The sequence below is a fragment of the Drosophila nasuta genome, chromosome X (genome assembly GCF_023558535.2).
Source record: "Drosophila nasuta strain 15112-1781.00 chromosome X, ASM2355853v1, whole genome shotgun sequence".
NCBI classification, from domain to species: Eukaryota; Metazoa; Arthropoda; class Insecta; order Diptera; family Drosophilidae; genus Drosophila; species Drosophila nasuta.
Window position 1 is genome coordinate 28,432,373 of NC_083459.1, and position 26,451 is coordinate 28,458,823.

A 26,451-nucleotide genomic window follows, 5' to 3' on the forward strand; every position below is an offset into this window, starting at 1 on the left:
TGTTTGCAAGCAGCTGTTGCGAGCTGTGAGCAGCGTACCATACCTATTCTCGAATGTTATGGAACAAAAGCGAACAACAAACGCACAACAACAACAACACAACAAACAAAGGTGGCCTGCGTTTGAAATTGAATTCGTACGTTCATTACAATATTACTCACATTTTGGACGCGTTGTCTCGGGCTAACAACAAATAATGCTCTAAAAATTGTAAAATACGTTGAGAACAAATAAAGTAAATTAAATTTAACGTGCAAGTGCAAGTTTCGATTAACAATTCAAGAAATAAAGAAATTCACAATATAAATTTGACACATTTTGTTCATCTAACGGGTGAGTAATTAAATGGTGCTTATTATTAATTTGAAATGTATTGTAATAATTGTGCCATCCATCCCCCCACCCAACCACCCAATCGCACCGTCCTTGTGTCCATTTCACAATATACACAGAGTACACACACACACACACACACACACACACATAGACAGAGACGCGCATGTAAATACTCATACACATGCAGCACATTGGCTGCGCTGCTGCTGCGCAATATACAAAAATTTTCATCGTTTCTGTTTTCATAGGCTGCTTTATTATCGCCTCTTTGTTGATGTCGCCATTCGCTGTGCGTTGTGCAATATTCATCTCTTCCTCCGTCCCTCTCTCTCACTCTTTCGTATATGCGCTGCTCTAGTTTTGCGTTAATTTTGGAAACTGTGTCAGCCACAAATTCAAAATTGCAAAACTATTTGAAAAAAAAGTAGAGATGCTGCCTCCCCCACCACATGCTATATGTATGTAGGTGAAGTACTATTCTGCCTGTATGTGTGTAAGGTGGTTGCTTCTTTGTTGTCTCACTCACATACATACACACACACTCGCACACTTGACTTGCATTTAACGGCGCATTTCATTGGCCTTAGACAAAGCTGACCCTGAGCTCAGCTGAGCTGAGCTGAGCTTTTAAAGCTCTTCTTGCATTCCACTGCGAATTCTGCTCTTGCTGCTGCTTAATTTCCTTGTGCAGGCGGAAATGCGACGCAATTTGAAAGCCAATAAGGAAAAACACGTTTCCAAACCAGTTACAATTGTCCAAATACAGCAAACAAAGAACGACACAACAATTAAATGCTATGTACACTGTTTTTTTGTTGTTGTTTGCAGGCAAATTTGCAGTGAACATAAAAACAAATTAATCAAAATGGATGCCAAGCAGAACAATGAGCAGGAGCAGGACAACAACACCAAGCAGCAAAACAATGACGAGTCACGCCTGCGCACGGACAGCGAAAGCTCCACGGATAGCATGACACGCTTTGTCCTTCCCAGCCTCGATGGCAGCCCGCCCAAGGTCGTCACCATGGACGAGGTGGCGAGCATGCTCAAGAATCTCAAGAACATGGAGCTGGCCCATGAAATCGCTCTGAATCCGGAGTTTAAGCTGCAGCGCTACGAGCCGCCAATGGATAGGTAAGTACAGTGAAGACTGCCTAAGGGCAATACTCTTTTTTAACGTTTCTCAAAAATTTCAAATTGAAATGTTATGTAGTTAATATAGTTAAAACACACACACATATTAAAAATTCCCTTATATTGTAATTTCAATATTTTGAATTTCATGTAAAAGAAAGGAGCAGTAAGGACATAGATATATTAAAAATACCTTTATATTAAAATTGGAAATAATTCAAATACATAATTAGACATAAAAAATTGGTAAAAATAAATTAATTTTTCCTATATTTGGTATTATTAAAATAAAGAAAAGAAAAGAATAATAATAATAATAATAAAGAAATATATATATTATAAATTTAAATATACATAATATAAAAAAAACTTTGGAAAAGCCAGGATAATTTTCTGGTAGTCAAAATAAATTTATGTATATTAAAAACTTCCTTACATTATAATTGGAAATAATTCAAATACATAAATTAGCAAGACATAAAATAAACTTAGCAAGAAAAATTAATTTTTCCTATATTTTCCTATATATTATTAAAATAAAAAAAATCTTTTACGGAAAAGAAACAATGAACTTTCATAAAAAAAACCCCAAAAGTATTCACCTTGAAAAAACACAGTCAAAACTGAATATAAAAGAAAATTAAAAGAAAGAAAAAATAGAAATAAATATTAAAAAATACTCGTCTTGAGGTCTGAATCACAAAACACAGTCAAAAATTAATAGAAAATAGAAAATTAAAAGAAGAAAAATAGAAATAAAAATTTTAAAAAAAATTATTGATGTGTTGCAAGTGTTCTCTTCATAATACTTCCCCCACAACTTCCCTATTTTATCCCACTCTGACTATAGCTATCTCACTCTCTCTGTATTGCAGTCTGGAGGGTCGCATCAAGACCATGGTGCACAAAGCGTTCTGGGATCTGTTGCGTCAACAGCTGGAGCGCCAGCCACCAGCCTACGATCAGGCGATTCGGCTGCTCGGGGAGATCAAGGAGGATTTTCCCCAGCTGCTGTCGGCGAAGAACGCGAGTCTGTTGGGACGCATCAATGCGGCGCTGGACGAGCAGCTGGTGCGTCAGCAGGCGGAGCGTGGAGTGCTCGACTTTCGTGCCTATGCCAATTTTGTGATCAATCTCTTGGCGAGCATGTGCTCACCGGCCAGAGATGAGACGGTGGCCAAGCTGCGGGACATTGAGGATGTGGTCGACACGTTCAGGGGCATCTTCGAGACGATGTCGCTGATGAAACTGGACATGGCCAACTTTATGCTCGCTGTGGCTCGGAGTGACATCGCCGCCAATTCGGTGCAGTATGAGAAGCAAAAGTTCAGCACATACTTACGAGAGTTTCATGGCAATGGTGAGTGTCGGGGGAAGCGGGGGATATTCAAGATCATTTTTATACCCTCTACCCATAGGATATTATAACATTTTGTTCTGGCAGGAAATGTATGTACCAAGCAGAAGGAGGCATCTTTGATTCCATAAAGTATATATTGATTAGATGAAACGATATAGCCATGTCCGTCTGTCTGTCTGTCTGTCCGTCCGTATGAACACTTAGATCTCAGGGACTATAAGAGATAGATATAATTTTTGTTTTGTTAGCACTCCAGTTTGAACGCAGATCAAGTGTGTTTCAAATGTGTTTTTGCAATGCCCCCGCAAATATAAATATATACTATATAGATAAAAATCGAATGCTTGAGTCGTGAATCTGATTTATTTGATTGCGATTAGAAGTAGAAGTTATATAGGAAATACTTTTGTACAGGGCAAACGCCTACTTACTACCGATTTTCGTTGCTTTGACTGACAATATGGTATATTTTGCACTCTACGGTATATTTTTAATGTATTTTTAGTATACTATATTTTTAGTATTTTACATGCAATGATATATTTTGAATGAAGTACTATATCAAGATACCAAATATGTCCTTCGGTATATTGTTAGTATTATTGCGGTATATTAATTCGGTATATTTTAAAGTTAATATCGCACTACTATCGAGAATCTCACAGCTTTAGTTTTCGTACTTGTTTAAATGGTATATGAATACCAAATATAATATTTAGTATATTTTTAGTATTGTGTGGTATATTATTTCGTATATTTTAAGAATAATATTGCACAGTTTTGCTCTTATTCAAAATGAGTAGTCGGTATCCTACAGTCGAGCAATATTTTTAGACAATGTAGTACTTCATCAATATACCAAACATACCATTCGGTATATTTCAGTATTTTTGTGGTATATTATTAGGTGTATTTTAACGTTAATATCGCACTTTTATCTAGAATCTCACAGCTTTAGTTTTCTTACTTGCTTAAATGGTATATTAATACCAAATATAATATTTAGTATATTTTTAGTATTGTGTGGTATATTATTTCGTATATTTTAAGAATAATATTGCGCAGTTTTGCTCTTATTCAAAATGAGTAGTTCGTATCTTACAGTCGAGCAGTATTTTTAGTGAATGTAGTACTATGTAAGTATACCAAATATACCTTTTGGTATATTTCAGCATTTTGTGGTATATTATTAGGAATATTTTAATGTTAATATCGCACTTTTATCTAGTATCTCACTGATGAACGCAATCGATTGTAACTTTATTGTTGAAATTAAATTTGAAATAGTTTTAGGGTTTTCTAATAAGAAGAATTATTGGGAAAATTATATAGAAGAACTAATAATATATATATTTAAAGTAATCTGACGGCCTTAGTCGCTCTGCAATTAGGAATTGCAGTCGTTATTTCAATAAAAATAATAATATATTTCATAGCTGGTTTCCCGGCCACCGAGGACTGGCTGCAGCGTCATCGTCCGGGCTGCAACAGCACCGACGACATCACGTACAACGCGTACATGCAACTGCTCGACTATCCGGCGGAGAAGGAGTTTCCCGAGCTGCTGCGCATCGACAAGGAACGCTTCGAGGGTCTCAGCTGGCGAGCGCAGCGTTTGATCCTCTGCGCCTCGCTCATCTCGGTGGCCCAGAGTGTCCCAGTGATATCGCAACGTCGTGAGAATCGCCAACAACTTGCCCAGCAACTTGAGATACTGATGCAACATGTGAAGCAAGAGGAGTGAGTAAATTGGAAACTCTTTAACTTTTTTCCCTATTTAAACGACTTCTACTTCTGATTGAAGTCAAATTGAGGCTGCCATTGAGAGCTGTCGGGAACAGATTCGAGCATTTATTAGCACATCGCTGGCCAAGGAACAGATGCAGCCATTGAGCGATGCTCAGCAGACGCAGCTGCTGAGTCAACTGCAGCAACTGGCTAACAAGACGTCGCCGGTTCGCAATCTAATGAGTGAGTGGGAAATTGAAAAACTCTCCCGAATCTAGAATCTCGAATTTTGCAATATTTTTCTATACTTTCTAGCGAGCCGCTTGAATGGATTTGTGCGCGTTGCGTTGCGTTCCAATGGCAACATTCCGCCACCGCCTTCTGGTTTCGCTGACTTCGAGGAGGAGCTGGTTGCATTTATTGCCTCATTTCGGCGACTCGTCTCCTACAATCACGCCGTCTTCGGGGAGTACTTTAACCAACTGCTGGGCAACAATGGACAGCGAGAGAGCTCGGAGCCTGTGGCCGATGCCTGTGGCTTGGCTTCGAATGTGGCCCAAGTGGCTAAGCCTTAAACCCAATACTATTCTATATCCATATAGTATGTATCTGATCTGCTGGATGATGATGATGCGTTGGAAGCGCGCAACAAGAGTTGGAGAAAGAGAGAGAGAAAGAGAGAAAAGCAGCCTCGTTCGCTGTGGTTTTATTTGTCTGTGAGGATCTGGCCAAGTGATATCGTATTTTCTCCATCTCCACAAACTCCTCACACACACACACACACACACAAATCTCGCTGGGCGTCTGTGATAAGCAAGCAAACATACACAACGATGAATAAAAATTGGAAAGAATACACTTGATATATGTATGGAAATATATGGGGGCGGTCACGCCCATGTCCAGATCAGACTACGCCCCATTCAACTCAACAACAGGAACAAGAACAAGAACAACATTAAATAAAAGGAGACGAGAGACCAAACACTGGCAGCTTCACAAGTTGGTTTTCGAACTAATTTAAAGAACATTAAAATACAACTACTATTTATACTTAATTCGATTTTAAAACGAAACAACAAACTGTATTAACATTATGTATAAGTCCTTTGCCCACCCCGCCCTCTATATACCCATTTCGTAGTACATACAATATATAGAATATATATTATTAACTGAAAGTGCTAAGACACCGATGCTATAACCTATTATATCTAGTTTATAACAAACGTGCGTAGATCGAATTATACTATGTACAACAAAATATGTATATGGCGCTCGTTTTTTAACGTCGCATACAATAAATTTAATCAACATGCAAATTGTTGCAAAATGAATCCCGAACATTATTTGCTTTGCAACATTTCTTTGTTTCCTCCTCAGTCAGCAAATTATTTTCGACTTAATCATGTGTTGTGATTCATCTGTGTCATAAACATAATATCTAGGGAATTTTCAACACTTTTCATTCAACTTTCTACTTTTGAAAAGAAACGTCTCGAATACGCTAGAAATTTCAAATGAGCATACAAAAGCTAATTGTCATCGTCGCGTCAAGCTGGCTGCTACAACACTGACATGCTAATTCAACATTTCTTTCTTGTTTATTCCTTAAGCAAGGTATTTTCGTGTAAATTAATCTCAAACTTGTGCATCATGTACTGTGTTTCATCTGTGTGGGTATAAGAATAATATTTGTGGAATTGTCAATACTTTTCATTCAACTTTCTACTTTTGAAAAGAAACGTCTCGAATACGCTAGAAATTTCAAATGAAATTTCAAGCTGTCATTGCTGCACCAAGCTGGCTGCTACAACACTGGCAGTCTAGTTCAACATTTCTTTGTGCATCACATTTAGCAAGTTATTTTTGACTTAATTAGTGCTATCTCAAATTATTGTACATCTGTTATGATTCATCTGTGTCATAAACATAATATCTAGGGAATTTTCAACACTTTTCATTCAACTTTCTACTTTTGAAAAGAAACTTCTCGAATACGCTAGAAATTGCAGCAGTTGCTTGTTGAGCAAGCAAAAGCTGGCTGCTACAACACTGATAGATACTGGATTTACAAGCTGACAGTTACATAAAAAATATCACTTGTGATACTGCACTGTAAAGCGGCAATCCAAAAATATTAACAAATATAACAAATAACAGATTAATGAGTGCTTTGCAGTCGAGCAAGTTTGCAAGCCAGCAAGCACACTGTGTGAGCGAGATGGGGCGTTGCGTTGCGTTGCGTCGTCGCCAAACAGCTGATAAGAGTTAGCGTGTGCATGAACCAGAACACAATGTCGTTGGTTGGGGTGGTTGTTGTCGCCGCTAAATGGCAAGCTGCGCATCACAATGATTCTGATTGGAATGCGCGCGTCTCTGTTCGCTGTTGGGTTCTGTGTTGATCGTTGTTCTTATCGCTTTGTCTGTGTGTGTGAGTGTGTGTGTGTGTGTGTGTTGACAACAGTTGACGCAGCTGGCGAGATGTGAGTGCAACAATTACAAAACCAAAAAACCAGATCACACACGTCTAAGTGTGTGTGTGCAAACATCATAATAATAAAGAGAAGAATAATAATCACGCCACTTTCTGTACTTTGACACTTGAGAGAATTGTCGTCGGGAAGCGCGACGACGGCGACGTCAACGTCAACTGCGGTTGCGGTTGCTGTTTGCCGTTGATTGCCATGCTGTGGCACGCCTCCTTCCGTTGAGCTGAACGCCCACATTTCAAGAACACACACACACACTCGCTCTCTCTCTCTCCCTCGCTCTTGGTCGCAGCCTCATCCTGATGTCTTATCGCAGTCGCTGCACTGCCAATCCATCTCTCCCTCTCTCACACTCTCTTTCTCTCCCCCATATTGTACTGTGTGTGTGTGTGTGTGAATTGTATGTAGAATGAATTATACGCGCATTTTCGTAGTTGGGGCCTTTCATTATAATTGTGATAAGAAATCTGCCGTCTCGCCTCGCCCGTTGCCAACTGAAAGCGTCGACGCTGACGCAAAAAACAGAAACAAAATGCCACGAGGAGGGGGGAAAGCGAAGGAGAAGAAGTGCGTAAGACTGTACAAAGTCCAAAAAACATCTCGTACACTCAGCATTATTATTATTACTATATGCTAATTCCCTCTCCCTTTCTCTCTCTCGCTCACATGTTGTGCAAACAAGACAATTTCAAACCTCATCTTCACATCATTATAATTTTTTTTTTTTTACATATGAAGCGTGAAGAGTGACGATAAAAAAAAAGAAAAAGAGAAGAAAAGAAGACTCTCTCGACTACTGTTGTAGTCTATGAACTGAAAGACTGTAGCATGACGGAAAACTAAAGATTGTAGTCTAAAGTCTGAAGACTGTAGACTGACGACTCTAGACTGCAGACAGAAGAAGACTGTGAACTGCGTAGACTGAAGACAGGAGAAGGAAGACGAGAGACGGGAGAAGAAAGACGGGCAAACTCGCTCTTCCAGTAGCCAAGACATGCGTCTCGCCAAAAACAAAATAAATGAATAAGAAGCTACAAATATTTATGCTGTAGTCGAGACAGCAAATACCTTATCAAAAGCAAACGAGTTTTATCAAAAGGGATCAAGCTGAAGTTTTCAGAATATCAAGACGAGTTGTCAATATGTTAGATAAACAAAATCAGTATCTTTAGAATAAAGTATTATATATCTGATTTGTACCTTTATATAAGAGGGAGACTGTTGAAATTTTCAGAATATCAAAAGAACTTATCAATATGTTAGTTTAAACCAAAATTAAAGTTGTATCTTATAAAGTTTTCAGAATATCAAGATGAGTTGTCAATATGTTAGATTAACAAAATCAGTATCTTTAGAATAAAATACTATATATCTGATTTGTACCCTTTGCAAGGTATCACACACTATTTAAATAAGAGGGAGACTGTTGAAATTTTCAGAATATCAAAAGAACTTATCAATATGTTAGTCTAATCCAAAATTAAAGATGTATCTTATAAATCAAGAACAAAATTCAATATCTTAAAAATGGAATTTGATATATCTGATTTTGATTTTAGCACAAATGTAATTTCCTTTAAGAAAGTATCATACACAATTTATATTAAAAGGAGTACTAATGAAATTTTCAGAATATCAAAAAGAATTGTCAATATATCAAAGTTGGATCTTATGAAACGAGAAAAATATAAAGTGTATAAACAAAAAAATTAATATAATATCTTAAGAATGGAATTTTTTATACCTAATTTGTATTTTCACAAAGTATCTCACAATTTTTAGCAGTGTCAAAAGTACACTTAAAAATGATTTATATTACAGGGATAATGCTGAAATTTTCAGAATATCAAGAGGAACTTTCAATATGTTAGTTGAACAAAAATTATAGTTGTATCTTATGAAACAAGAAACTTATAAGGTGTAGAATAGATCATTAAAAAAATATAATATTAATAAATTTGAGCCTTAGCATAAATTTAGTTGCCTTTTACAAGGTATCAGTACACTTTAAAAGGATTTGTATCATAAGGATAATGCTGAAATTTTCAGAATATTGTTATACAAAATTAAAGTTGTATTTTTTAGAACAGCAAACTTTGAAAGCAACAAGTATCTTCAGAATGAAATTTGATGTATCTGATTTGGTCCTTAGCAAAAATATAGTTTTTTTTTTTCAGACACTATTTAGCCTTATTATAAGTAAACTTTTCAACGATAAATATCAGAAGGATAATACTGTAAGTTTCAGAATATCAAGAGGAATCCTCAATCTGTTAGTTTATTACAAAATAAAAGTTGTATCTTTTGGAATAGCAAACTTTGGAGGAGTGAGAATGGAAATTGATATATCTATATTATATATCCTTAGAAAAATCATGCTAAAATGTTCAGAATATTTATAGGAATTCTCAATATGTTAGTTTAACTAATACCAAAATTGCGAAAAGTAGCAAAAAAAAGTGAACTAAAGCAAAATATAAACTTGAAGAGTCGTAATAATCGAGATCACTTTGCAGAGTATCGTATACTAAAAGAAAAACAAAAAAGGTGAAGAATGTGCAAGAGTTTGTTAGTACATATGTATGTATAGGAAGGAATCTGATCCGTTTTTGGTTTGTTCGGGAACTGAACATAAATATTTAACTACCGTCGTGGTATTTCTTGTTGTTCGCTTGCCCAAAAATTGCAATCGAACTATGCGCGAAACTTTTGCTTCGGCTTCGGATGCGGAATACGAAATGAGGCCCGAATCGAAAAACGAAAACTCCAAAAAGGATGGACTGTAATTGCCCTTTGGCTGTCATTAACGCCTCATCATCATTATCGATCGGAGAGAGAGAGAGAAAAAGAAACAGAGAGAGATCGATAGAATACCTTTTACCTTATTTACAAATATTGAATTCCTTAGATTCCGTCCCCTTTTTTGTAGTTGTGTCAGTTCATATAGTGGGTCTACACTTTCTGCGTTATCTAAGGCCCCGCTCTATAAATAGGGCCTAAGCACAACTGTTGAACTTCACATGAATTGGCACCAGGTGAGCAGCGAGTGCTGAGTTTTGATAAGAAAAAGCAAAGCAAAGCAAAGCAATCCATATACAGCCCCCGACACAAAGCCATGGCATGCCCATAAATACAATATAGGTATGTACATATACATAACATATATATTCTATATAGTATATAGACCATATCGTACCGTAACTGTGCAATTTAATCACGAGCAAACCACAACAAAGTGCGCTCGCTCCTCCATTAACACTAAACGTCGCACTTATGTCGCGTCATGTCCACTCAAAAACCAGCCGAAAAACAGATCTGATCGAGAGTGATCGACTGGCCGATTTAGCTAAGGTATTCATTATGGGGAATACTAAAATTTGTTGCTTACTTATATAGTTCTTTTCAAGTAAAATTTTCGGTTTAAATTAACTTTGTTTGAGTAACGCTAATAAATAGTAATATTATTATTATAAAACTGATTTGATCGAGAGTGATCGACAGCTCGATTTAGCTAAGGTATTCATTATGGGGAATACTAAAATTTGTTGCTAACTTATATAGTTCTTTTCAACTAACTAACTATATAGTTCTTTTGAGTAACGCTAATAAATAGTAATATTATTATTATAAAACTGATTTGATCGAGAGTGATCGACAGCTCGATTTAGCTTAAGAATTCATTTTGGAGAAAAGTAAATTTGTTTTCAAATTTTCGATTTTTAGCTTAGATTAGAGTAATGTTAATAAATGGTATTATTATTATTATAAAACAGATCTGATTGAGAGTGATCGAGAGTCCGATTTAGCTTCAGCTTAGAATTCATTTTGGAGAATAGTGAAATTGTTTTCAAGCAAAATTATTGGTTCTTAGCTTAGATTAGAGTAATGTTAATAAATGGTATTATTATTATTATAAAACAGATCTGATCGATATACTAAATATGTTTAAAAACAAAATTTGATTATAAGTTTGATTAGGGTAAAGTTAGTAAATAATAATATTACTATTCTTATTATAAATTTAATTTTCTTCAAAATAATTGAGAATTGTGTAACGAATTAGAAGTACGAAAGCTACTCATTTTGAATAAAAGGAAAACAGTGCGGTGTTATTCTTAAAATATACCAAATGATATACCGTAAAAATACTAAAGTAGATCGAAACCCATATTTGGTATATTGGTATAGTGCTACATTCAAAATGTGATATTATTCTCAAAATATACCAAACTAATATACAGCAAATATACTAAAAATATATCGAATTCCCGAATTCGAAAAATATGCAATAGAGGTCTGAATATAACCATATTTGGTATATTACAACTCTTAATCCATAACAAATTAGTATACAGCAAATATACCAAATATATAATTTGGTATATACAAAATATACCAGAAGACAACTAAGAACCGATTGGAAAAGGCGTAATTTGCCTTAGAAATAAATTTCTCAAATAACTTTTACAATTTTTATCCTATCAAATGCTCAGGAATTATAATTACTATAGTTATTACCAAAATTCGTGCCTCTAGCTATAAAATTACGCTTGTTATTCGATTTGTTTTAGCACTTTGTTTTCTTTCTGTGCATTTAATACCCTTCTACCTTCTATGGGTATAAATTTATTAATGAAAGTCTGGTAAATCATCTAGAATTTCTACAAAGTATTTATTGCAAATAGCTTCTAAGTAAGCTGATAGCTTAAGGCAGTGATATACAATCTTGAAAAACAGGTGTTTAAGAGAGCTCTTAAATAGAATGTTTACAAATTTAGCAACTAGTTTTTTGTTTTATGGGATATTTTGCTTTGTAACAACTTGATATATGTGTTAACTTTTAAGCTCAATTTATTCGACTGACGAAACTAATTCACAGCAGTATAGAAAACAAAAACAAAGCTTATTAAATATATTTCATTTTGTAAGAAATATAATGGAAAGTAAGTGTAATAATGTTAGCTTTAACCATATAGTTTAAAATCGAATACAAAGTAAATTTCCAGTTCAAAAAACTCCGCTGAAGTGGACAATTTTCCCCACTTGAGAACGCCATTCATAATTCCCTGAAGAGTCGCTGAATCACTTTTTTTAACCCATTTAAAAAAAGGAAAGACCCACTAAAGAATTTGGGACTAAAGTGAAGTACTCTTAAGGGATATCACTTGAAATGCAGCTGAATTATTCAACAGAGAAGCGCACTCAAAATATATTTTGCTGTTATCGCTAACGTGACGTAAGTGACAAACAATATATATATATATATCTATATATATACTTGATTTATGGTCACAAAGTGTAAAGGTTGCTTGCGATCCGAAGACCTAGACAATCGCACATTATTCTAATGAGATAGTCTGCAGACCTTAATTAAAATAAAGATAGATAGATCGTCGATAACTTTGGCATGCCCAAAGTTTTGTTTTTGACGACTCGGTAATTCCAAAATGGGTATTACGATCAGAGAGAGAGCCGGATCTACTTTAAAGATAACTGCACAAATATCTCGACGAGTTTATATATACTATATAGTAATTTATGGATGTTCATTGTCTTATCGGTCGAGAGGGAACTTTGGAATAGGAAATGTGGAACGGTCGAGTCATCATATAAATGGGCCACAATACATACTTTTTTTTATATATATGTATGTATTGTACATTCTTATATACAAGATATAGTTCTGGAGTGGTTTCCTGATACGACAAAAATGAATTTAATGCCGTTTGTCTGATGATTTTTTAAGCCTTGACATGCGACGTTATCTAAACGATGATAATAATAATTATAAACTGACAACTTCTTTTCGGTTTCTCATTCATTTTGTTGTTTTTTTCGTTTTCACTCGTTTGGTTTTCTTTCCAAGTTTTATTATTACATTTTCCATTATAGTATTTTAGCATTGTGTATTTATTTTATAATTAATTTATATATATATATATAATATTATATATATGCAGTTATACATATATATTTTTATGTATATAGGTTTTGTTTTGTTTTTTTTTTGTTTCATATAAAGCATAATTCATCATATTTATCATTAGCATTAGGTTAATTATCATAATAATAATAATCATTTAACATTTAATGAGGATCAGCCATGCCTAAACAAAAAAAAAAAACGTTGATCACTCTCTTTCTATCTCGCTCTAGCATTTTTGTTGCTCTTGTTTTGTTGCGTTTTGCGATTTGTATTTGCTTCAATTGCAAAATGGCCGCTGATTTCAGCATGGCCGCCAGATGGCGCTACTAGGACTTTTTAGCACAGCTAAAAACAACTAATTAGCATATTTAAAAAGAAAAAAAAAACATGTTTAAAAACCTTTCAAGAACTGAAGGCAACTACAACTACAACTTATATCGAGTATATAAATGTGTGTGTATGCATGGGTGTGTGTGTGTGTGGGAGTTACTTCAAATAAATATTTACAAAGCATTTGGTGGGGGGCGGGTGAAAAGTGGGTGGGTTGGGTGATGCGATTTTGTTGCTACATTTCTTTCTTTTTTTGCCACTTTCTTAACGTTTTCTTATGCAACAAAAAAACAAAAAAAAGATATATAAAGTATAATTTAAAAAAGAAAATGCGGGAGGGTGAGGGAGGGAGGGATGTATCTTCTTCCTCGTCTTCTTCTTCTGCTTCTTCTTTTCCTTTTTCAATTCTTACTGCCCAGTCGCAGTTGCAGTCGCTGCCGGCGTCGACGTCGGCGCAGCTGGTTTGTTGCTCTTAACGTTGTTGGAGTTCGAGTTCGAATTGGAGTTGGAAGATGGACGAGTTGTGCTCGTGGAGTTAGAGTTGGAATTGGAATTGTTGCCATATGGGGTACAGTTGTCATTGCTTAACGTCGACTGTTCGACATTTGTGCCCATCGATGAGTTGATGAAATTGATGTATTGATGCAGCTTAAGGGCGGCAATCAGCGAGCTCAAATAATCGTTGATGTTGCCCTGTTGGACCTGCTTGATCTGTCTGGAGACATTTCGATAGACGCGACGCGAGATCTTGTTGGATAAACGGCCGACTGTCTGGACTGTATGTAGTACTGGGTCCTCGCTGGCGGGAACTGGCACTGCAAACACAAGAGAGAGAGAGACAGAGAGAGAGAGAAGGTTAGAAGAGTACAATTGATTGATTGTTAAGAAGAATGCTTTGTTAGTAGTCATGCTTTGTTTTTTTGTGTGTTGTGTGTTGTGCTTACCATCAGCTTGTTGATTTCCCTATCGATAATGCCTACAATCTCGGGATTTCTTCTAACGTACTCGACAATTTCGGTTATGATTTTCAGGGACATGGACAGAAAGACCGTGGAGGCGGCTACTAAGAATCTAGCATCGATCTCATGATCATAGTCGGGTTCCCCAATAACAACAACTACGCAACAAAGCAGACGAAAGGAAGAGAGAGAAGAGAGAGAGAGAGAGAAGAGAGAGAGATAGTAGAATATTAGTCAACACTTTAGAGAATTTGGATTTTTTATTTAGGGGTAGAGGTATTTGAGGGGGAACAGGGAATACCGACTTTTGTAGGAGAACCCGCTTTTTAACTGACACACTTTTTCGATAAATTTGTTGTTAGATTTGTGTGGATTAGTTACGCATGCAACAAAGAAAGCTCAGACATACAATATTAAAGGTAGGAAAGCGGAAATATTTTTGAAAATCAAAAACCAGACTTACTGTCACTCTCAGCACTTTTGCCATTTCGCACGACAGCATTCTGTTTATTATCTGAGAATTAAAATGGGAACGATTGAAACATATTTCGATTGCGAAAAGAAGAAGAGGAAGAAAACCCCCGCATGACCTAGGACAGATATGGTGGCATATAAAAAACAAAAGATCGATCTCAAAACTCACCATTATCCTCCTCCACATCGGACTCGCACTTGGGGAAATAGTATTCAAGCAGACGCTCAGCCAACGCTGTTGTGGTATCCACTCCATTCACCGCTAGGCTTCCATATTGTGTGGCCAGCACCTCGTTGGCCTTCTGCCAGGCCAGATCCTTGAGGGAAGCGGCCTTCTGTTGTCCGGCTGCCTTGAATTTAACAACACGCTCCAGATGCGGTTGCACCACATCGATCACCTTGTTCTTGGCCTGTGTGTAAATCTCCTGAGGTGTATCCTTGATGATGGGAGCCTTAACCTCCAGCTGTTCGATGCCCTTGACCAGTGTCTGATCCACATAGGCAATGGGACGATCCAAACGGTTGACAATCGGTGCTGCTGTGGTCACCGCACGTGCCACACAATCCTCGGCCGCATTGAGAGCCCAATTGAAGACGCGATTCTTGCCTGAAGCGAAAGGTGAATGAAAGAAAGCAAGATTAGTTGTTGTTACGCTTGTCGTTGTTTGATAAGCTTGTCCCTGTTGTATCGTCAGCCCTGGCATCTGGATGCGTTATCGGGCTATTTTGGCGTTGCCAGATTGATAAGACAAACTGCGCAGTCAGTTTTCAGACTTTGATAGTTGCTGCTGCTGCTGTCATTTAGTCATCGGCCTGATCATCATTCATCTTCGCAACGTTTGAGGTGGCAACAACAACAACTACGACAACTACGACAACAATAACAACAAACAAAACCACACAAACAAGTCGAAAGTCCAATTCAATCACACGCACACACATCGATTATACGCTATACAAATATCATTCGTTGATTCACTCACACACATACAGACAGAGACAGCAGCAGCGGCTGCGTTGAGTTGTCGTCAAGTTTTAACGCTACTGGCGCCCCCTATCGGTCACGCCACTGACTGCACTTTGCCAAGTTATTCATAGCTCAACACACACACACACACACACACACACATGTATTTTTACCTGTATGAGTATAAGTTATAAGTGTGTTCAGTCTACGTGTTTTTTTTTTGCTTGAGTTATGTAAATTTCTTTTTTAATTTTGCACTTTGTACGAACTGCGCGTCATAGATGGCGGGGGAGAGCGGAGCGGGGCGGGGCGGTGTGTAAGTAAGAAATTCTTGCTTTCAACTTAACGTGCAGGTCATGGTTGTTATTGTTGTTGTTGTTGTTGTTGTTATGATTGTCGATTGAACGCTGCCTCAATTAAGTTTAATTGACAGCAATTTGGCAATGGAGACAGTCAATTGCAATTTGCCGGTCGGCTCAATTAAAGTTTTGAGTCGAGTTTCGAGTTCTCTTCTTTCTTTTTTTTTGTGTTCCACTCAATTTGCACTTAACAAAATGGCGAACTTTGGCACTCAAAACGAAAGCCGACTAAAAATGTGAGCTAAGCAACGGTTTTGGTTTTTTTTTCTCTCTTCTGTTACGTTTTCATTTTCATTTTCCAGTTGTCAGTCAGTCAGTATTTTTTTTTCTTTCTTTCTGTATTTGTTGCCTTTGGTTTCGAATTTCGCGCTGCCGTTAGATGATCAGCGCTAGAGTTCATTGCTCCCCCATTGCGACTTGCTTACTTAGCAACTAAAAAGTAAGTTACAAAAAAAAGAAAAACATAACCTCTCTCAGTCTGCTCACTCCCTTTTGCACTTACCCTTCACTTTGCCATAGACATCTTGTGATTTATCCCATGCGGCATTCACCACAGGCAGCTTAATGATGCGCTCCAACGATTCCAGATGCGGCAACAGATCCTTGGCATCCTTTGGCGGCTCTGTTGATTCTGTTATGGCGCTGTTGTTTTGCTGCTTGGCTGCGCTGCCATTGGCGGCGGTTTTTTGCTCTGCACTTGCCATCTTTAGCTTTTTTTTTTTGTTAATATGTGTATGTCTTTCTTTTCTTTATTGCTTTGCTTAGTTTTCACTTTTATGTTATGCTTTGCACCACACTTTTTTTGTAGGTATTGTAGTTAAGAATTTTGTGTTTGGCACCAAAGAAAAATGTATTCTATGAGAGCGTTTTTATTTGATTCTTTTTTTTGGTTACCACGAGCTAAAGAACTTTCAAGATCTCTTTTTGGTTTTTGTTACACTTGCTGTACGTCTGCTCGCTGTCGCACTCAACGCGTTTCTGACTGATTTGCAAGCTGCGCGGCTGGTTTATTATAAGGGCTCTCACTCACTCACTCACTCAACAGTGTGTGTCGTCGGCTCTCTCGCCTCCAGACGGCAAAGCATGCGGCCTGCGAGAGTGCGAGAGCCAAAGAGAGCGCCAACCACCAACGCGTATGTGTGTGTGTGTGTGTGTGTGTGCATGCAGTTGACGCTCTCTTTTGAGTTTTGGACTTTGCTGGCGTGCGCTGCATTGGGGCAGCGCTGCACTTGATCGACAGTGGAGCAGAAAAGTATGCGTACTTGTTGCTAGGCAGAGTCGTAAAACACTTTACTTCGATTGTGTGAGCATTTACTGCTGCAAGGCAGTGTGTGTGTGTGTTGTTGTTGTAGTTTTTTGAAGTGTCTCATGCAATCAGCGGTGTTGGTAAGTGTCGCATTGTGTTGTTACTTTGGACTTGAATTGAATTTCAACATGTGAATATGACGTTTCGAAATTGGTGTAATCAAATTAAACGTTTATTTGCATACTCAATGGGCGCCACTTACCGTGTGTGTGCGCGCGCGTGTGTAGGGGGCGTGGCAATGTGGGATGCACTATTGTGTGCGTTAAATGTATGTATGTGGGATGCAATTTCCAATTGGCATTTGCATAATTGGAATCACAGCGAACACGGGAAACGGGAATGTACAAATTTGAACCAGACACAAGCGGTCGGCAGATCAAAGAGAGCAAGAGAGTGCCAAACGCAAAAGAGAGCCACAGCGAAAGTGGGGAACGAGAGAGAGAGAGAGAGAACTGCGCGCCATGCTTGACAACTAGATTAACACGCAGACCAAATGAATCCTCCTCGTTCCCACCACATGCTTCATGGGCTGCAGAACTTTTGTTCGCCTGGGATTTATTATCAATTGTTTTGTTTGTATGCGTGCGAAACCTTTGACCCCTCCGAACATGTCCAACGATCTGTTCGCGTTCCCCCCTCCCTCCTCCTCCTCCTCCACCAACCAACGATAAGGCAACACAGCACAGCAAGTTGTGTGAACAGTAGCACATATACATAGTAAATAAAACATGTCACCAGAGTTCTGTTGTCATCTCGCTCTCGCTCTGGCTCGGGATGGCGCCATGCCTACAATTTCTACATGTAAATACGTAATATTTGCTCAGCTCAGATGTAATGACAGCGCAATGCCAAAGTCCACACAGTGAATAAGGAGAAGAAGAAGCAGATGAAGCCACACAACGAAGAACAAAAAACGAGCTTGCTCGACTCCAAGTTACCAGTTAATGTGAACATTTGACAAGATTTATCACCAATACAAATAAAAATCATGAAGATTTATTTATTTTTATCAAATTATGATCAAGTTAAAATAAGTGTTCAATTAACTAAGGATATCCTCTATTTATAGCTTTCCTGGCTATACAAATTTTGGTTTTTTTAATTGGAAGGAATTTTAATAACATATTTCTTAGGAATAACATAACTATTAAGATCTCATATTAAAATTGAAAAGTAGTTAAAAGTAGTTTAACTCAAAATATAGAAATTTGAACAAATCATTCGTTAATAATAATCGATAGAACTGAGAATTATAGTTATAGTATACTAAGGAGATCAATATACAATTTTTTTAAGGAGTTTAATTTAACTAAACATTAATGGAATTTCTATATTAGGAGATCAATATACAATTTTTAAAGAGTTTAATTTAAGTAAACATTAATGGAATTTCTATATTAGGTAATTAGTAGGCATTTTAATACTACAATTCATAAGAATAATATAATTATTAAGATATCTTAGTGAAATTGTTAAGTAATTAAAACTAAAGCTTAACTCAAAATATGGGAAATTGAACAAATCATTCAATAAGGAATTTATTACATTATAGTCAATAAGAAGAATAATGTGCAAATTTTAAAGAATTCTATATATTATAATGGGAAAGAATATTAATAACATATTTCATAAGAATAATATAAGAATTCTGATATCATAATGGAATTTTGACGTATTTAAAAGTAGAGCTTAAAATAATTGGTATACCCCTCTATACAATAAGTACTGAGTATTGAAGTACAACACACAATATGTTGTTGCAATACCTGTGCTTCTTCTTCGCACATTAGACGATCGTAGCGAAATAGCGACAAATCAATATGCAACTTATGTGCTGAACTATGAAATATCAGCTCTAAAATTGCGCTTGCAATTGTTTTTCCCCAACGTATTCGAATGCGAACATAAATAGAACATGTCTAAAGCTCTCCTAAGCATGATGTCAACTAATGTTGATAGCTATAGCACTTAAGATCTCTGAGAATTGACGGACAGATGGACAGACAAAATGTGAACTTTCGCCAATCCAATGCTTCACTCATTTGATCCCAATGATTAAACATGTACTTAATTTGTATATGACCAAAGCAGGTATATCATTTTTTTTTTTTTTTTGTGTTTGTTTCGAGGCCCAACCCCGTCTGGGTTCCATTTGATAAGACCGAGTGCCAGACGCTACCCGTCAATCGTCAGCCGTTCTCAACGTGGCCCAGTTCAGTTTAGTAGTTCGATTCAGTTTTAGTTTCCCAGCCGTCGGAAGTTTCTTTAAGAGTCTAGACCCATATCAAAGATTAATCCAAAGTTCAACATCATTCAGTCATTCAGTATATTACCACTTAGTGGTATACAAGGTACTACCGCCATGATTATTTTGGCATTTGAACAATGTTGTAACCGTTATCAAACGACTCGAATCGTCTAGTCACAATCGTTTTTTTTGTGATATCTTATAATGAGGCATTTGTTGTGTCAGTCGGGACTTCGACTTTGAGACTTCGCCGAGCGTTGTAATCTCAGTTACAAACAGAAACTGTAATCAAAGCGATTAAATATAATAATGCCATAAACATCATAAACTCATCAAATGAGCAATAAAACTTATAGCTAACTGTTCATAAAAGGCTCTAATTGCATAAACTAACCGTAAATCAAAATCTGATACTTCTTTATATATATTTCGACTACTATACTAAATACAATCTCTGAGATTGCGTATAGAATTCGCTATTTTTAAGTTAAAAATATATATTTATATATAGAATTTCAATCAAATCTTGCCATTAGATTAGAACATTTCATTTGAAGCAAAGTCTATTCTCTGTTGTTTTTTTTCAATTAAGAACGATCAAAATCTTCGAGAGTTTGCTGTTTGTTTTCTTTTGGCCGTATATCCATTTTGTTGATATGGTCAAAGTTTAGTCGAAAGCAATTCCAAGTCATATTATCTCTATTAAAAAGACCCCCCAATATCCCATTAATATAGGAGAGAGTATGCTAACAATAAGCGTCACCTTGTCGGTTATTGACACTCACATTGTGCTTATCGTGTCTATACTAGACTATAATATTATATGTATATGTATTATAGAAGGCATTACTAAGTATGTAAAGTTCGGACTCTGAAGTTTAGTCGCATCCGACATGCATCAATGGGCAGTTGAGACAGAGAAAGAGCGAGAAAGCTCAAGGAGCTCGACTGTAATCAAGGGAATCTATTTTGGCAAAGATGATATATTGCATTCGGACTTTGTACAACAGAATTCGCAATGGAATTTCATGCGTAATTTCGGTGAGTCGTCGATTACCCCGTTGCCCATTATCCATTGTTCTGTTTTTATTGACATTTCTTTTTTTTTTTTATTTTTTTTTTGTTGTTCGTTGCTATCGGTATATATGGTATATATATATATAGAGTGGATGTGCTGTACTTAGTTCGCAGTTCTGTAGATTTCCGATTGTTGTGCTGATAAGCAAGTTAAATATGTATGTAATCATTGTGGTGCTAAAACAATTATCGTAATGGTGAATGAGCATTTAAACCCCCTTTCTCTCTGTCTGTCTCTCTCTTTCGATGTGCTTAACGCATTTCTTATCGCACACATCTGTAGATCTTTGCGAAACATTCGCTTTGTCTAGCACTTGAGCCATGCATGTTAAAATTAAGTCTAGAATCTACATCAATGGAACTTCTCTGACCCACAGTCTTTGTTATGCATCCACAATTATTGCGTGCTTTCATAAGATTTTTAGTTACGATGAGTTGCTTTGGTAAATAATGTGCTACAGTTGTTGAAATGTTGATTATTTTCAAAGAGAGCCATAAAGAAATGATGGTACATTAATTTCATGAGTGAACTTTTAGCCAATCCCAAGTTACTTGAGGCTATTGCTAATCCTTTCTTCAAGATTATGCTTCACTTCTAAAAAATTTAGTTTATTTGGAGTGTAGCTAAGCTGCATTCCAAAATTCAAGTCTACAGCTTAAGTAGATGTCGAGTTACTTGAGACTGTTTTTAGAAACTTTAGAGAATTAAAAAAAAAATAAGTAGTTTTCAATGCAGTTTTCATTTTTAATGATAAGTTTAACAAATTTATTTAAATATTATGAATATTAAATATTTTGAATTGAAAGTTTAAAGAAATTTTTTAAAAATATATAAATATTTAAGTCCCTTAAAGTATTTCATCAGCCAAATCGTTGTGGAGAGTAAAACGCTTCTTTCAACGCATGTTTTAGGTCTCGTTTAATAAAAAAAACTAAAACTTTAGACTAGGAATTGCACCTGTTGCAGCTAGCAGATAATTCAAAATTAACGATCCTTCAAAGTAGATGCCCAGCAAGCTGCCTCTTTCGCACTCGCACACTGTCGCCCCTTGCAAAGTTAAACGGAATTCGTCATAATGAAGCAGACCACAACAGAAACAACACCAACAACAACAGCAACTACGACAACAACAACAGCAAACAACAGAAACAAAAGCAAAAGTAAAACACAAAAAAAAAAAAAAAACACGCCAGACACTTGGACTTTGAACGCTCTACGTGTCGCCGCCGGCGTCGACGACGTCTGCGTGGCTAATGACGACGACGTCGACGTCAGCGTCGACAACATTGTTGTTGTTCTTGTTGTGCTTTTTTTTTCTCTGTTTTTTGCTGCTGCGAAGCGTTGAGAAAATTCGATGAGCGGAGCGCAAGTTTCTGTTCTTTTTTTTTTGGCTGGTGGGCAACAAAAAAAAACGAAGAACACAACGAAAAGAAACTCTTTTGCTCGTTGACTAAATTTAGACAAGTTGTTTTAAAGGCGGCCAAAGACCAACTCTTGGCATACGTCATTTCACACACATGTAAATGTGTGAGTGTGCGAGTGTGTGTGCATGTGTGTGAGTAGTTGCGGGTACAGTTTGACATGCCACACGCGTTCGCAGCGCACGCATTGAAGAGAATTCCGCTGTCTCTGACGCTGCTTTTGCCTCTGCCGCCTGTAAATCTCATTCTGCGGATCAACTCGAGTGCACATGTACTTGCACACACACACACACAAACACTAGCAAACATGCAGCGACCGAGTCGCTTTGCTTTTTGCATTTCATTGTTGTCTGCAGCAGCAGCGTGAGCTTTTGCCTTAATGACAAACTTAAGCTCTGATAGTTATAGAACTACACACACACACACACACACACTCTCACTTACACGCACGCATGCACGAAAAAGAAGAAGAAGCGCTGGGAATTTGCCGATAAGTTTGAACTTTGAGCTTCCAGCCTGTTTGTTCTGTCTGTCTGTCTATCAGCATCGATCTCTCTCTCTCTCTCGCTCTTTCAGCGTGTGTGCTTCCGCTGACTTTGGCATTCTTAATGTGATGTGAATTCGTTTTGTATATTCTTCTTCGTTTTTGTCTTCTATAATAATCTATTAGTTTTTTTTTTTCGTTGTTTGCTGTTGTTGCTGTTCTGATAGATTTATTTATTTATTTTTGGTACTGTTGTCGTTTGTTGTTTGCGAAAAAAAAACACAACCTTGATCTTTTTTTTTTTCTTTATTTTTTTGGCTGCAAATTCGACAAATCTTCATCGTCCCCTCTGTGTATACATATATAGTAGAATGAATAATATTTATTCCACACAGCACATGGCAGCAATATTAAATTGTTTATAATGTGCTCCCAATACAAGAAGCTCTACTCGAATTTCAGCAAACAAACAAATGAAAGCTGTTTTTTTCTGCTGATTGATGGGAAAGTTCATTTCGTGGGATGATTTGTGAATTGAAGTAATTTGATTATCATATTTGCCTTAAACTTGATAGCTATAAAAATTATAGTTTTTGTTCAAGAAAATTACCAAATAAGCGTAAATTTATTTATTTTTTGGTCTGAAGTCATCAATACTTCAAAAATTATAGTTTTCAAAATTAGTTATTATTATTATTATTATTATTATTATTATTATTATTATTATTATTATATTATTATTATTATTATTATTATTATTATTATTATTATTATTATTATTATTATTATTATTATTATTATTATTATTATTATTATTAATTAATTGCTCAACAAAATTAGAAAATAAGAGTTATTATTAGATTTAAAGTTAAAGATTCTATTTTTTTTTTTTTATTAATTATTTATTAGTTTTAAAGTTTCATTTGCTAAATGAATTAAAAATTCAAAATAATTCCAAATTAACTTTTATAATTATTTCAGAATTTTAGTATTTGGATTACTTTTAAAAATATTTCAGAATTGGAGAACTCCAATATATTACTTTGATCTAAATACAAAAATTCTGAAATATTTTTAAAAGTAATCTAAATACTAAAATTCTGAAATAATTATAAAAGTTAATTTGGTTAATTTAGTATTTAAATCAATGAAATATAGAAATGTCTACTTTTGAACAATAACATCCATAATTATATTTTTTTTCAAATTCCCGTTATAGGCACGCTTCATAAAAATTATAGTTTTGTTCAACCAAATTAAAAAATAAGAGTTATTATTAGATTTAAAGTTAAAGATTCGTTTTTTTATTAATTATTTATTAAATGTAGAATCTGAACGATTAGTTTTAAAGTTTCATTTGCTAAATGAATTAAAAATTAAAAATAATTGCAAATTAACTTTTAATTTTAGTATATAGATTACTTTTAAAAATATTTCAGAATTTTTGTATTAAAATCAAAGAAATATAGATAGAAGTTTAGTTTAGTATTTGAATCAATGAAATCTAGAAAAATTTCCTTTTGAACAATAACATCCCTAACTATATTTTTGTATAATTATTTCAGAATTTTAGTATTTAGATTACAATTAAAAATATTTCAGAATTTTTGTATTTAGATCAAAGAAATATAGATAGCATCTTAGTATTTAAATCAATGAAATATAGAAATGTCTACTTTTGAACAATAACATCCCTAACTATATTTTTTTGCAATTCCCGTTTTAAGCACGCTTTAGAAAATCATCATCAATAATTTAGGCCAAGTTGTCGATTGGAAGGCATCAATAATGCAGAGAAACAGTCGGTCAGTTATTAGACCAGGTCAGGGAACACTTACATTGTCTGGGAACACTTGCAGCTGCCCCGCAATAATAATAATAACACGTCGATGCCCACAAAGTGGCAAAAATGAATACTACGTGTATTCCAAGTATTCCAGTAAGCAGTGAACAACGGGACAATGAACATGTCTGTGCCTGTCGCCACAACGTCACAACAAAGTGATCAGCCATTGATATTGCTGAGCAAATCGAATCCCGTATTTTGTTGCTATCTCTTCTGGAGCAGTCTGCTCATCATCAAGATGCTCTTAATGTCCTTACTGACGGCAAGGCAACGCATCAAGACCAAAACATTTGCCAATCCCGAGGATCTGCGCATGGGACGCACTCCAGAGGTGCGATTCAACGATGCCAACGTGGAACGCATGCGACGGTGAGTGGAACAATTGAGTGCAATCGATTGATTGATTGAATGAATGATAAAGCTTCGTCAAGTTTTGCTAAACTTTGTTTTAAGGTTTTTTAGTTCCTTTTATTTGGGTTTTTTTGTTACTAAATACGACACACACAAAATGTTAAGTAACATTATAGATATATGTATTAAACAGTTTAAAATAATTGAGTGATATAAATTGATTGATTGATTGATTAAGCATTGACAAGTTTCGTTAAGTTTGATTTTTGGCGCTTTTAATTGGTTTCGTTTATTTAACTCTACTAAATGTTAATTAACATTATTAATATATTAAGCAGTTTAAAATAATTGAGTGATATAAATTGATTGATTGATTGATTAAGCATCTACAAGTTTCATTAAACTCGAATTTTTATTCAGATTTTTTGGTTGCTCTTTTGGTTACTAAGTACGACACGTTATAAATTTAAATTAACATTATAGATATATTAAGCAGTTTCAAATAATTAAGCGTTATCGATTGAATGAATGATTGAGCTTCGTCAAGTTTCGTTAAGCTTGGTTTTTGGCGCTATTAATTGGATTTTGTTTATTGTTTTTTGGTTACTAAGTACGACACGTTCTAAATTTGAGTTAACATTGTAGATATATTAAGCAGTTTCAAATAATTGGGTGTTAAAGATTGATTGAATGAATGATTGAGCTTCGTCAAATTTCGTTAAACTTGGTTTTTGGCACTTTTAATTCGTTTCGTTTATTTAACTCTACTAAATGTAAAATATGCTAAGCAGTTTAAAATAATTGAGTGATATAAATTGATTGATTGATTGATTGAACATCGTCAAGTTTCGTTAAACTTGGTTTTTGGCGCTTTAAAATCGCTTTTTTTTGTTTACTAAGTAACATTATTAATATATTAAACAGCTTTAAAGAAAGTTACTGAATATAACTCTACTAAATGTTAATAAAAACTATTAATATATTAAGCAATTTAAAAAACCAAAGTGCTATCAATTGATTGAATGAATGATTGAGCTTCGTCAAGATTTTAATTTGCTTTTTTTTTGTTTACTAAGTAACATTATTAATATATTAAGCACCTCAAAATAAAATTACTAAACCTAACTCTACAAAATGCTAATTTGCATTTTAAATATATTGAGTAGTTCAAAATAAAGTGACTAAACAACATACACTACTACAACAAACACAGCATTTTTGCCATTCCAACGTCAACGCATTTAATGTCAACCAAACACAGTGCACTGCAGCTACATGCATTTGTGACGTCACACACATACAATAGCAAAGCTTTAGTACTCACATTTTAATTGCTCTCTCTCACTCTCTCTGTCTTTCTTGCAGCGCGCATCGCAATGACCTGGAGAACGTGCTGCCATTTCTGCTGATGTCTTTAGCGTATGTGGCCAGCAATCCACATCCGCTGACCGCCAAGATGCTCATCCGCATTGGGGCCAGTGCTCGACTTTTGCACACCATTGTTTATGCTTGCATTCCGCTGCCGCAGCCGACGCGAGCTTTAAGCTTCTTTATTACCTTTGGCATTGTGATCTTTGAGGCATTCTATGTGCTCATCTGTGCCATTAAGTACATTTGAAGCGGAGAGCTGAGAGTTATGGTTTTTTGTTTTG

General features: G+C 35.7%; 3 protein-coding genes across 9 annotated transcripts; 2 read left to right on the forward strand and 1 right to left on the reverse strand.

Moving 5' to 3' along the window:
• The first annotated feature begins 94 nt into the window (after window positions 1–94).
• LOC132795460 (T-complex protein 11-like protein 1) lies at window positions 95–5,907 on the forward strand. Its single transcript, XM_060806167.1, has 6 exons — window positions 95–333; window positions 1,165–1,470; window positions 2,346–2,830; window positions 4,267–4,570; window positions 4,635–4,801; window positions 4,874–5,907. Exons 2-6 carry the CDS (start codon window positions 1,202–1,204, stop codon window positions 5,131–5,133), a joined length of 1,485 nt encoding a protein of 494 aa, XP_060662150.1. The 5' UTR covers window positions 95–333; window positions 1,165–1,201; the 3' UTR covers window positions 5,134–5,907.
• A 6,943-nt stretch (window positions 5,908–12,850) lies between these two features.
• On the reverse strand, window positions 12,851–17,049 carry LOC132795469 (lipid storage droplets surface-binding protein 2). 4 transcript variants are annotated; one of them, XM_060806189.1, is made up of 5 exons: window positions 16,568–17,049; window positions 14,909–15,346; window positions 14,729–14,779; window positions 14,251–14,423; window positions 13,844–14,121 (listed from the first exon to the last, which is right to left on the reverse strand). In XM_060806189.1, the coding sequence occupies exons 1-5, from the start codon at window positions 16,767–16,769 to the stop codon at window positions 13,978–13,980; spliced, it is 1,008 nt and encodes a 335-aa protein (XP_060662172.1). In that variant the 5' UTR covers window positions 16,770–17,049; the 3' UTR covers window positions 13,844–13,977. The 4 variants fall into 4 exon arrangements, with proteins under 4 accessions (XP_060662170.1, XP_060662171.1, XP_060662172.1 ...); XM_060806187.1 differs by lacking the exon at window positions 14,251–14,423 and having other exon boundaries at window positions 12,851–14,121; window positions 16,568–17,048; XM_060806190.1 differs by lacking the exon at window positions 14,729–14,779.
• A 2,515-nt stretch (window positions 17,050–19,564) lies between these two features.
• LOC132795269 (microsomal glutathione S-transferase 1) lies at window positions 19,565–26,448 on the forward strand. Of its 4 annotated transcripts, XM_060805896.1 has the most exons (4): window positions 19,565–19,722; window positions 20,460–20,660; window positions 24,330–24,817; window positions 26,165–26,448. In XM_060805896.1, exons 3-4 carry the CDS (start codon window positions 24,564–24,566, stop codon window positions 26,415–26,417), a joined length of 507 nt encoding a protein of 168 aa, XP_060661879.1. In that variant the 5' UTR covers window positions 19,565–19,722; window positions 20,460–20,660; window positions 24,330–24,563; the 3' UTR covers window positions 26,418–26,448. The 4 variants fall into 4 exon arrangements, with proteins under 4 accessions (XP_060661879.1, XP_060661881.1, XP_060661880.1 ...); XM_060805898.1 differs by lacking the exon at window positions 20,460–20,660; XM_060805897.1 differs by lacking the exon at window positions 19,565–19,722 and having other exon boundaries at window positions 20,455–20,660.
• The last annotated feature ends 3 nt before the right edge of the window (window positions 26,449–26,451 follow it).

Bases quoted from the DNA above. Each gene is read 5' to 3' on its own strand.
- LOC132795460 (XM_060806167.1), top strand. From the start codon at position 1,202: ATGGATGCCAAGCAGAACAATGAGCAGGAGCAGGACAACAACACCAAG. The intron at 4,571-4,634 runs GTGAGTAAATTG...TTCTGATTGAAG, and splicing joins CAACATGTGAAGCAAGAGGA to TCAAATTGAGGCTGCCATTG. The intron at 4,802-4,873 runs GTGAGTGGGAAA...TATACTTTCTAG, and splicing joins GCCGGTTCGCAATCTAATGA to CGAGCCGCTTGAATGGATTT.
- LOC132795469 (XM_060806187.1), bottom strand. From the start codon at position 16,769: ATGGCAAGTGCAGAGCAAAAAACCGCCGCCAATGGCAGCGCAGCCAAG. The intron at 15,347-16,567 runs GTAAGTGCAAAA...CTTTCGCTTCAG, and splicing joins TGTCTATGGCAAAGTGAAGG to GCAAGAATCGCGTCTTCAAT. The intron at 14,122-14,728 runs GTAAGTCTGGTT...TTGTGTTTGCAG, and splicing joins CAAAAGTGCTGAGAGTGACA to TGCCAGTTCCCGCCAGCGAG.
- LOC132795269 (XM_060805896.1), top strand. From the start codon at position 24,564: ATGAACATGTCTGTGCCTGTCGCCACAACGTCACAACAAAGTGATCAG. The intron at 24,818-26,164 runs GTGAGTGGAACA...TCTTTCTTGCAG, and splicing joins AACGTGGAACGCATGCGACG to CGCGCATCGCAATGACCTGG.